This window comes from Micropterus salmoides, unplaced genomic scaffold (genome assembly GCF_014851395.1).
Source record: "Micropterus salmoides isolate LMB-PRFRI ecotype aquatic unplaced genomic scaffold, ASM1485139v1 Ms_hic_scaffold_7, whole genome shotgun sequence".
In the NCBI taxonomy this organism is placed as follows: Eukaryota; Metazoa; Chordata; class Actinopteri; order Centrarchiformes; family Centrarchidae; genus Micropterus; species Micropterus salmoides.
In genome coordinates, this window is record NW_024044459.1 from 34,093,992 (window position 1) to 34,105,896 (window position 11,905).

General features: G+C 40.0%; 1 protein-coding gene across 1 annotated transcript; it reads right to left on the reverse strand.

Moving 5' to 3' along the window:
* Positions 1 to 445: 445 nt before the first annotated feature.
* dgcr8 (DGCR8 microprocessor complex subunit) lies at positions 446 to 11,820 on the reverse strand. The gene is made up of 14 exons (XM_038702879.1): positions 11,695 to 11,820; positions 10,460 to 11,404; positions 9,380 to 9,542; positions 6,857 to 6,999; positions 5,978 to 6,317; positions 5,665 to 5,862; positions 5,228 to 5,329; positions 4,500 to 4,598; positions 3,977 to 4,059; positions 3,725 to 3,825; positions 3,226 to 3,332; positions 2,964 to 3,091; positions 2,640 to 2,753; positions 446 to 2,221 (listed from the first exon to the last, which is right to left on the reverse strand). The coding sequence occupies exons 2-14, from the start codon at positions 11,141 to 11,143 to the stop codon at positions 2,138 to 2,140; spliced, it is 2,346 nt and encodes a 781-aa protein (XP_038558807.1). The 5' UTR covers positions 11,144 to 11,404; positions 11,695 to 11,820; the 3' UTR covers positions 446 to 2,137.
* Between the last annotated feature and the right edge of the window lie 85 nt (positions 11,821 to 11,905).

Sequence of the window (11,905 nt, forward strand, 5' to 3'; positions counted from 1 at the left end):
GTAACTAATAACTATAAATCAAGTACTAGTAACAGATTTTTGCCATTGAAATCAATGGGGCTCTGCAGTTTCTAGTACCTACTAGTATATTTTCCTTGGTTAGTCATTCAATGACTAGTAAAATGGCTTGTTAGTAACATTTCAATTGTTACTAGTAACTAAAAAAAAAAAAAGCACTAGGATCTAATTTAGATCCTAGTGACCAGTAACTAATGAATAGGTGAGATCTGAACTGCAGACTCCCATAGATTTCAATGGAAAAAATGTGCTATAGTTACTAGTAACACATACTAGTAAGTTTTCAGGATTAATGTTAAAACTGCTTGCCCATAGTCCCTTTACTTTTAATAAGGACACTGCTGCACAAGTGGGTATTAGAGAGTTCCTTCCTCGTGTTTCATCTTCGTGTTTCATCTTTCTGCGGCTGAAAGAAACAAAGCCGTTCTAGTCATTAGTCAAGACATTTTATTTTGCATAACAAATATCACTGAAGTCATGGAGCTCAGGTTGCAATACATACTTCATTTTCTAGGCAGCAACATGTCAAACAAGACATTGGGACAACTCAACAGCAACATGTAAAAGCAGTATTTTTTTTTTTTCTCTTCTCACACTGACACTTGGCAAGATAACAAGCGCAGAGGGGAAAGCACATTCTTAAATTAATCTACAATATCACAACAGCCTTGTGTTTAAACTGTGATGGGTTTTTGTTGTAAAAAAAGCCAAATAATGCACAGCAGTTTCTATTTTGTTCCAGCAAGTAATGCATCTATGTATTTTTGTGTGTTAGATGTTTCTACTGTACAGTTTGCAGCAACATTATTCTATAAAATGCATAAGACTGTAAGTAAGCTTTGGTATACACACACACACTTTTCACCAGCTTGTGTTGGACTAAATCGCATGTTGTTCAGTGTACAAACTACATTTTGCAAGGCTGCCTTTTGAAAAATGTATGCTAAAATATGCTCAACTGTCACAATGAAGGCAAAGTTACACAAACAAAGTACACAATCCATTAAGACGAGTCTTAAAAATCTGCACATGCAGGATCTGATGTTTTTCAGGCTGTCTTCATTCAAATACTAATTGGCTAAAGAATAAATGCTTTATCAAGTAAAGGGGGCTTGGTCTTTCCACTTCCTGCTGAAGGGTGTTTTAGGTCCAATGTACTGTATATACTCTGAGCCCTTCCTGAAATGGATTAACTAAGGCAACATGTAGCCAACGTGATTTCTTAAGGGCACCAAAAAATGAAAAGCTACTGAAATGTAACAAGTGGTTAGTTTGTGTGCATGGCATTCGTTAAGAGTATAAAATAAATTCTTTACTTTAAACATTACAGTACTCTGTGGCCCTGTGCTTGGGTTTACTGCAGTGTCAGCATGGGAGCAGGACATCAGTTTGTTGCATTGCCAAAGCAAAAGAGGGTGAGGGGGGGGAAAAAAGGCAACAAGTCCCTCCAAATATCTCAAAAGCAGTTGTTCCTGTACCAACAAGCATGATCAGTCAACAGAAATATCCGACAGGAGACAAGTGCATAACAATAGTTCTGAATAACGATCACTTCACAACATGTTTGTAAATCGTGCAAACCAAGAGAGCAACTGTCCATTCTGAGGAAAAACAAAACGCCGTTTTTTTTGTATTCATCACCCATAATATCCATAACACCAACCACTGAAATACCTAATAAGTTTGTTTATCACACAAACACACACGTATTAGTAGTCCCTTTCAAATACTTTAAAGCACAAACAAAACTAATAGGTGCTGGTACTGTTAAAAACACCACTTCAAAACAAAACCAAGGTGTGTGTAGTGGCTTTTGTGGTGAAAGAAGCATGCATTTTTATTTCTGTTGTGGTTCATGTGCTATCAAGTCATGTTAACTTCTCTGCAGCCTGGGTGATTTTCTTCTAGCGCCATAGTGAGGATGCATCTAGAGAGGTAGACGATATTTGCTCTACTGTCTGTTAGTGCATTTAGTCCTACCTGTACCAGCTTAACCAATGAAACGACGTGTAGCTATATTGCCATTAGATCTCAGTGATGCATAAGTAAGAGATGGATGGTGGTGATGTCTGACAGTGACTGGGGTTTCAGTGCCGTGGTTCATCAGTGATTCCGAGACTTAAACGTCAACAGTGCAGAGGGGTTCACTCCCTGGCTGGGCAGACTCCATTATAGTCATCTTGGGTTTCTTCCTAGTTTCCTCCTGGTACAGAAATACAGTAATCATAATATGAGGAGTACATTCAGAAAGTGGTAAAGACATGGCAAGTAAGAAAACCCCCAAATCTAAAATACAAACTAGGGCTGAATGATTCATCGTTTTCAAATCGAAATTATCTTTAATTTAAGAAGAGAGGAGACATTGTGCTGTACATAATTTAAAGCCCCTTGAGGCAAATTTGTGATGTTGGGCTATTTAAATAAAACTGACTTAACTACTGTAGTTAACATCTGTGATTTTTACTACAAGAAGTCAAAATGTCTGCTTTGGCTTGGCACTTTACTTTTATTCATGTTTGAAACCAAATAATCTAAATACTGTCCAATGTTGGCATACAGGATAAACACTTTCTAAAATAAAAAACTGACAATTTCTGCACGCTACACAAAAGGAAACTCACCCGCTGCATGGCTAATTTCCTCATTTCTTCTTGCAGTTTGTTCAAGATATGAAGGTTTGGCTTGTTCTTTTTGGCATACTGCTGGAGCTCGATGACACTTTTGTCAGAGTTCTCCTGCAAAATATCAGACACGAACATGACAAACTACCTCCATTACAAAGCTGCAGGTTACTACGGTGAGGGTTTAATGCTGAAAGATATTTTAATTGCTTTTGGGATTTCACTGTTGACCTTAATGTGTAAAATGAAGCTCAACATAAAACAGAAAGATAAATAAAACCGAAAGTTTTCCCATGTCTACAGAAGCTTTACAGGTTTACTTACCTTCTTGACCATCTTATTGCTCTCTCTGCCATACATGCGCAGCAGTGAACCCCAGTTCTTGACGTGAGGATGAAGCATCTGCAGGATCTTCTGCGATGCTAGTTGTTTGCCAACCCTCTTGTTCTTGCCTGGTGGCAAAATATACAAAACATGTTAGTGAAGCTACATATATGTTACTAGTCTGTAGAAGACTTAGTTAGCTCCATGGACTTGGTAATTAAAATCTCTTACTGTGCGTAAATATGGATTTTGGTTTACTTACACCAGCCACGCACAGTGTGCTTCCCACACGTCATCACGTATTCACTCTTCTGGTTTTTCCCTGGGATCACCTCAAATTTAATGCTGGTGTCTCCCATTCCATGGTTTCTACAGGAAAGACAGAACAGTACGCTTTTATTATCTGTAATCTGCTTCTTGGTTGTCCTGTGAGAATAGGCCATTAAAAGTAGCAACAATGACAGATGCAGAGTTGTGTGAAAGCCCAACTGCCCGCCAGTGGCTTTAAACAGTATCAGAAATGCTAAAAAAGGACATGTTCTACCCAGCAGTGTAATGCACTGCATCAGACTAAACTCTTCAAAATATGTAAAAATAAAAGTTTATAAGTGATTTAACTGCAAATTACTTACTTACTTGCCACGTACTGTAAGATCATGTGTGTTTTATCCTACTCTGCCGTATAGATTGATATCTTACAAGATGTAAACTTGACACACCCAAAATGTACTGTATTGATGGGATTATGGATTACTGCTTACCTTTTAAGGCACTCATGAAGAATCTGATATGGCGAAAGTAGTCCCGCTTTGTTGGTCAGCTCGTACACCCTCGAGTCTTCTATACTGATATGATTAAAATACTGTGGAGCACAGTATACGCAATGTTACCATTGTTGTGCTACCTCTAATTCTAACAATTCTTGTTTACAAAACTCATATTATCCGCCGTCAATGTTGGGGATACGCACTCTTAAATGAACAGGAATCCAGGTGAGAACATTAAAGAAATACCTCCAGTTCGTCGCCCTCAACAGGCTTTTCCTCTGAGGTCTGCTTCACAAAGTCAGGGATGAGGATTTCCAGTGTGGCTCGAGCTGAAGTTCACAGCAAATTAGCAGTGAGAGCAGAGCAAGTGACACATTACAACATGCTAATTTACCAGTGGAACTACATAATGTACATAGTAAGAATATTATAACTGAGGAAATTAAGTGGGTAAGAGATGGACTCATTCCAACTCTGGCTACACCAAACTAGGTAAGGATTTGGTATTTATTCAGCTGATGAAAACTATTATTCCTGTCAAACATGATAAATATTGATGTTGTTTCTTTGCATGAAGCTCTTAAACTGATCATTACTGTAAGACAATGTAATAAATATTTACAGTTATGGGGATTTAAAAAATCCTCTAGTAGATCTCACCATAATCCCGCTGTCTTAACCCACTTACAGAAGAGCTAGTAGAGTGTATATTCAGTTGTACACCAACCAATCTATCACACTGCTAAGTACTGTAAATAACATAAATTACCAGCTTTATTCTTGGCAAGTTTTTTACTGCTTGCGGTTCCTGTGCCGTAAGTTACTCCATCTATAATGACAGACGCTCCGAAGGGTTCACTTGGGTTCTCTGTGGGGCAAACAAATCCAGTTTGATTTGATATGAAAATCTTGTAAAGACAACACCACACTTGAAACTTTTATTTATAAAAAGAGATAAATAGTTTTGTGTGCACACGGGCGCATTTGTGTGACTTCAGAGGGAGCTCATGAAAATGTGCACCGAGTTGTAGAAGATTTTATTTTCTTAAAGGCGAGACACGGCAGGCAAAAACATCGTTTTCTCATGCACTGGTCGATTTGGGGCAGTTTTTTTATGCCTGCTGACAGTATTTTTGATTTATGAAATAATACAAAGAGAGATATGCAAAATCCCCTCGGTGAAAACATTTGAATATAATGTGTCAACAAAATAAAACAATCATTTTGAACCTGACTTAAACCAGTGTTTAGATTTCAGTTCTTGAAATAGATGAAAATTAGTGCATATTTAAACATAAATTTCAGAAAACATGTAATACAAAAAAAAAAAAAAAGTCTTAATGTGAGTAATCAACATTCATGGTGATATCTATTAGTTACAATTTTTTTTACCCTATTCACCTGCAGTGTCTCGCCTTAAATAACGTATTCCTGATCAGGCAAGGAGCGCCAAGAGGACTTAATATCCCTCACAACACTTACAAAAGAAAAACTTACCACATTCAAAAAAGTTGTAAACAGGTCGAACCTTTAGGACACGTTGCATATATTCATGCAAGATGCAAACTTCAGACTTTCCGTTGGGGTTGATCACAAATTCTGTTAAAATGTAAACATTGAAATGCGTCAAACAAACAATATGCTGAAAAGACAAATTAAACAATTACAGTACAGATAAGTCATACTCAGAAATAACACCCATTGACTTGAGGCTTTTTAAAGATTTTGATTTCCACCGGTTTTGCTTAAACGTTTAAAAGAGAAAGATATCAAGTTCATTTAACTACACTGCAGAAGAGTCAAGACTAAAGGAAGAGATCATCCGGATCTGCACATGATACATGTATTGTCATTTTTTAAGGTTTCGTTGGATACTAATAATGAAAAATAACACCTGGCGTCTTCTTAAAAAAACATGAATTGTATGAAATTACCTTTCTTAGTGGGGGCATCTTGGACAGACAGTGTGATGAGTTTCTGGTTGGCAGGCAGGATAGGTCTCTCGGACTCTGCCTGCTTCCTCTTTGTGTCTCTGTTGAACTGCCTTCGCTCAGCCCAGGTACGAAACTTCTTGACAGTGACTTGTTCAAAGTCAAAGCATTTTTCCAGGTACAGGCGAAACTCTTCAAGTTCTGTGAGGAGGTTTTTTATCAAGTTAGATGACCTGCTGAAGCTTGATCAGGAAACACATAATAATGACCTTTCCAAAAAGTCTATTACTAGCAATGTGCTATAAAAAGCCCTTACCTATGGACTCGTCCTTGCACACTTCAACCTTGGCCTTGACTTGTCCTAAGGCTCCTTGGGCAGTGTCACAGGGCTGGGACTCTTTACCTTGCAAGTTCTTATCAACGGTACCCTCCCCACCTGGGCAAATGCCAGTCAGACTAGGGGGAGGGACGTCGCCCTGCTCCTCAGCTGTAGCATCCGACTTGCCTGCTCTCTCTTCGCCATTGGCCACCTGACTGGGCTTGACTGGAGACTCCCCTGCATTAACTGTCACTTCCCCATTCAGTTCCCTTTCCTCATGTTCCTTCATTTTCTTGTAGTGTAGGCAAGGGATGCTGCTAGTAGGAGGGTCGTGTTTCTGTATCAAAGAAGAAGGCCGAGAGTTGTTAAAACATTTGCAAACAGTGTTGTAGCCAATTTTGATGTGTGCTATATGTTGTGTGTTTGTGGTAAAGTTGTATAGGTCGCTCTTCCACCTGTGCATCACAGTGGTTACGTTGGCTAAATGGAGGGAGTCACAGGTGAACAGCTGGGGGAATTAGGATCTGAGGAAGCCACAGTTTTTCAACCGTGTATGCGTGCATGTGTGTATATTCGTGATGGATTTTCTTAGTGGCAAGTGGCTATTTTGTGGTACAATTGCCACTACAAACAGTATTGTCTGTTTGACACAAATGGCTGACTTTCAAGATCTAAACTGAATTATTTCCACAACCTTAAAAAAAAAAAAAAAAAAAAGTTCATTCTTCCAAGTTGCTGTTTTTCCACTTGTGGCTAAAAATGAAATACAGCGTGGCAGCTTTCTGTTAAGGGACTTGATCCAAAGCAGAAACTCATTTGACCTGAAGCAGCAGCTGTGATATCAAAGTAATATCAGTATGCATTGTTGCATCTTACCCTAATACTGCCGGTTCCAAGGAAGTAGGGTCTGGACCAAGTGACCACCCTGGTCTCTCTGTGCAGGTAGACTGGAATGCCCGAGTTATGGAATGTCATGATCCACCCATCAGGTAGAGGCTCAGTGGGCGGACGCCCCCGACCTGGTGTAGCGGAAAACATAAATGTAAATGCAGGCCCTTAATTACTACATGCTTTCTGTGTGCGGTGAACTTTTCTAACAATTGTTAGAAGACTATTTTGTGTAACCACACAAGTAATTTTGAGCAGTTGAAAAGATATTCACGTTGGGCTACGTTTAACTTTGGGGCTTGGAATAAATACAAGGGTTAGGACAAAACATGCAACTGAGGGGTCAGATAAATTTTAACTTTAGACTATACAAAATGAACTCAGATGAAACATTTACCTACATGCACACTTTAATTCCCCACTACTTCCAGCTAGTTGGATTAAGAAAGTATCAGCAGTTCAGGTCACATGCCTTAAATAACACTTTTGAACAATGAGCTTGTTTGAACATAGTGAGAAGAGAAAACGCAATTTGAAAACTCATTTCTAACACAAGTTTTTTTGAATTTGTAATATTTATGCTGATTGGTTAAACCTTTCAGACTAAAACGTTTACTTGTTCACAATCAGAATTTCAAACCTGATTAGTTACATGAGTTCTTGCATGTAAAATATCTCACCACCTGACAAACACCAGTGTAAATATTCTTTTAAAAATAGGTGCCCATCAGTGTGTGCTTTCGATTGTGATACTATTTTAGAGGACTACAACAAAGAAAAGAGGGCTCCTTGGTTGTTCATTTTAGTTGTGCAGGTCTTACCACTTCTGCTAACCAGTTTCCCTCAAGGAAACCCTTTATTGTAATCTACAATTACAAAAAGCAAAGTAAAGTTAAGCAGCTAACATCCAATCATGCTCTGTGGCATGAATTTAAATGCTGAGCAGGCCACGTTGATTCTGACTTTCTAACAAGATGACAACAGGAAAAGATCTAAGCGACTCTGAGGGGGATAATTGTTGGGGCACGCATGGCAGAAGCTTCAGTCACCAAGACTGCTCAACTGGCTCGCGATTAAACAGGAACAGTGACTTAAGTTTAGATCTCTGGGAAAGACATCGGTGAATAGGGTGCACATTTCGTGTGACCTTTGTCAGGTGACTCAGGAGGATGTCAATGTGGGATGTGATTAGACTATGTCAGGAAGAAAACTCCGTCGACCTTTACATAGAGGGGGATATTATAGGGGGGGTTGCAGTAAATAAACTAGCCTTACTAGTCTAAATTAGTCTTATGTGCTGAGAATTCATGAAATTTACTTCTACTTTCAAACTTAAGTATAAAAGCAAGTTATCAAATGTCTTAAAGCTAAGAATCACTCTTACTCTCCCAGTTATTTCAAACAGCTCAAGAGGTCTCTCAAGTGGTTAGGAGTTGCCAGTAGGGGCTTGTGATCGTGCTGTGGAGACGTGTGCGAATATTTCAGCAGGGGAAGAATGTGTCTGAATTTTTTGACAATGTTAATTACTCAGCATCGTTTGGACAGAGCAGGCATCATCTCTGTCAGCGAGTTAGTGAGGGCCGTCATCTCACCTATGCAGCAATGCGTTTTAGCAAAATTGAAGATGGTGATGCTTTCTTTGCCATGGGACAAATGCAGCAATACTGATGATTTAGGGGCATGTAAACAATTATGGCACAACTCCACACATTGTCACGCGTTTCATCGTCCTCCCAACACCACCCTTTGTAATCCAACAGACGAAACACAATTCATGCAAATAGCCAGCTTCCCAGGAGGAGTAGGCGCAACTGATGGCACATATGTTTTTTTCCTTTCATTTCTATATTTTATATTAACGTATTCTCTTGAAAATTCTTTGTCAAATGCAAACTTTTATTTTAACCATTCAATGTGAATTTATCTGAGACTATTCTGACGTAAGGAAATCTATTCAGTGATTGGTCCTTGTCTACATCGTCATCCAAAATCCCGTTTGCCTCTCTTTCCCCCCTGTCTGCCCCACTTTCTCCATCAGCAGTATTTATCATGAAGCTGCCTAAAAGACACAGAACTTGTCTTTTTTACATATTATTCCACCCGCGATCCGTTATCACGACAACAGGTGCGGCGCGTGCTGGCTTGTTAAAGATGTAGCCTATGAAACCAAAACCAACATCTACACTGTGTGTTCACTATAGCTTTACGTGGTCCGTGACTTGTAACGTAATAGGGAACCAAGTTGTTTCATTGTAGCCAACGTCCGATGGAAATTTTGTAGACATCGCCCGACCCTACTAGATGTTCGTCACCCGTCTGTATATTGGCAATACACACAAATTGTGTTACATAATACTGAATACTGCAAATATCAATTCACCTCAAAGTACACTTATGTAACAGATGTAACACGTCATCTAGCACACACACTGCCCCAAGGTACTATAATTACATTCAATAGCAAATTATTTGATAGTACCCAACCCTAAAACAGACAGATCCACCACTCACTCTTCAGGACAGTCTTAATTTTGGTCATCATGGGCTGAACACCTCCTTCATCATCTGAGTGATGATCACTGTCTGCGCCACATTTGTCGTCTGCCAGACGCATCTTTTTTGGGACTGGCATGCCCTCCTCCAGCAGAGCATCAACATCATTGTCAAACTCCTCCTGGAAAAGTCAATGGTTAAGGCCGGGAGAGAAGGATCGATCACCAGTTTAAGGAAGTTTTGAATGCTTCGCCTGAGAAGAAACTTTTAAATCGATGTGATGACATAAAGTGAACAATTGCTGGAGAAAAAAACAAAACAACACACCTACCACAAATATAGGAAGTTTCACTTTGGGGCATCAAAATAAAATACTTCTAACTTTAGAAACTGATATTATTGAACCTATATTAACTCCTACTACAAATTAAATGACACATTTTTAGCAGCATCGATCCGTCCTTTTTTTTGTTTAACGGTTGATTATTTTTGTGTCAAAAGGAAACCCATCATTTCATGGGAGAAATTAAAATGGCACTAACCTCTTCCAGCATCTCACTTCTCACTTTCAGTAATAAAAAACCAAAACAAAAGCAAACAAACATTTAAATGTATGCTGCTTAATGGCACATTTGATTCTGGCCTAACCAGTCACACCTATTGATGCAGAAAAGGTCTGAAGTGGAACAAGAAATCATTTTAACGTGAACTTTTCTGGCCCTATGATTCAGTTCTAGTTATTCTTAGTCCACACTACAACCCAGTTAAGAGTTAAACAGCAAAATTGCTGTTAAAGTTACATGGTTTCATCCTGAGAATTAGCACTTGCATATATTTGATTGGCCCACTCAGTGCTACATATATATTTTTTTATCTTTAACCTTGTTTCCCCCCCCCCCTTCTATTTTTTCACCCCATGTGCCAGTGGTGTCATTAAAATGACAGGGGAGGCTGTGTTGAATGACAGTGCTAATAATGCCCTGTTTTGAGTGTACTGTATGCGCTGGAGTACATTACTTTAGTTTGACAGTAAAAAGGATAAACTGGGTGTGCAGTTGATAATGACATGGGATACTGCAGACATAAGAAGAGACGTACCTCGTAGGCGTAAGTCACAGCCTCGTCATCTGCTTGCTCCTGCTGAACTATGACCTGAGACTTAAAGCCGCCATGACCCCCATCGTCATGATCCAGGAAGTTCTCGTAGAAGTCATCCAACTCATCCAGGACAGCGAACTCTACCTTGTTTTCCACGTCTACCTCAGCCTCCTCTGATCTTCTGCCTGCTACGTTTCCTGCTCCAGAGCTACCCTCAGCTACCTCCTGCTCACTCGAGTCATGCAACTCACCATTCATGCTGTCTAAACCATCATCACTTCCTCCCTCCTGCCCTTCACCTGTGTACAAAACCTTCCTGTCTTTGCTACTGCTGCTTTCAGTGAAGCTCACACGGATCTTAACATCTTTGAGCAGCTTGAGGTCTGGTAGAAAGTTGGTGACCGGGGGAGCGTGGCGGGCTGTTCTGGGGCACGGTGGGTTGGGATTGGCCTCATCTGAGAGGTGGCTACAGAAAGTTACTGAGCCCATGCTGATGGGCTGTTGTGGCTGGGGTTCCCCGTCCCCTGGGGTGTAGGTGTATCCATCACCACCAGAGCTAACGTCCATTACCTCTGCGTCACTGGACGTTTGCAGGGGAGGTGGTGGAGGTGCTCTGCCTTCATCTTGGCCAAAATCATCAGGTGACTCCAAGGGGAGAGGGGGTAGAACATCATCTATCTCCATTTCTACAACTTATACTGATAATTTATTCTAAAAATCTGACCTGTTGAGATACTTTCTTCTTATCTAAATCCAGAATGCATGCAGAAGCACATCCCTGTATAGACCACGTACCAGAGGTGAAAATGCTAAGCTGACTACATTGTTCTTTTCATTAATGCAGACAGCTTTCAGAATCACTGTCTCAATTATTGGAAATCACAATGCATTCAGCTTAATATGGGATCTAGTCTCTGATCATCCTCCACTGGTATCTTCTGGAAGCTAGAAAAAAAAAAAAAGGAGGAACAGTAACACGTTCAGAGCAGATGTCATTAATATGAGGATTTTTAACCACTAACTATGCAACTTAATATGATTTGCGTTTCTTCCAAGTTCAAATAACAAGCAAATTCATCGTTTTAGCGTAACGTTATCTGTTCAGTCTCCAGCTGCACAGCGGGCCGTTAACATCAATGCTAACATGCTAAAAAGCAACATCAATCAGGCTGTAACAGATCTCCGGGTCTGAACTGTCAGCTAGCCTGAAAACCGTTAATTACAGAAATACTCACCGAAAAATGTGACACAACTTGTCTCCTACTGGGCACCTAACTACCTTTCTAAATCATTTTACAATTCTCGACGCGCCGCCATACTGCCCGAGTTGCAGCCCCGCCATCTTGAATAAAACCACAGCGGCAAACCAACTCAAGCCCCGCCTCCCGGTACCGGCTTTTTGGAAATTGATCGATCAGCGGGCCAATGGGAGCGTCCTTCCACGAC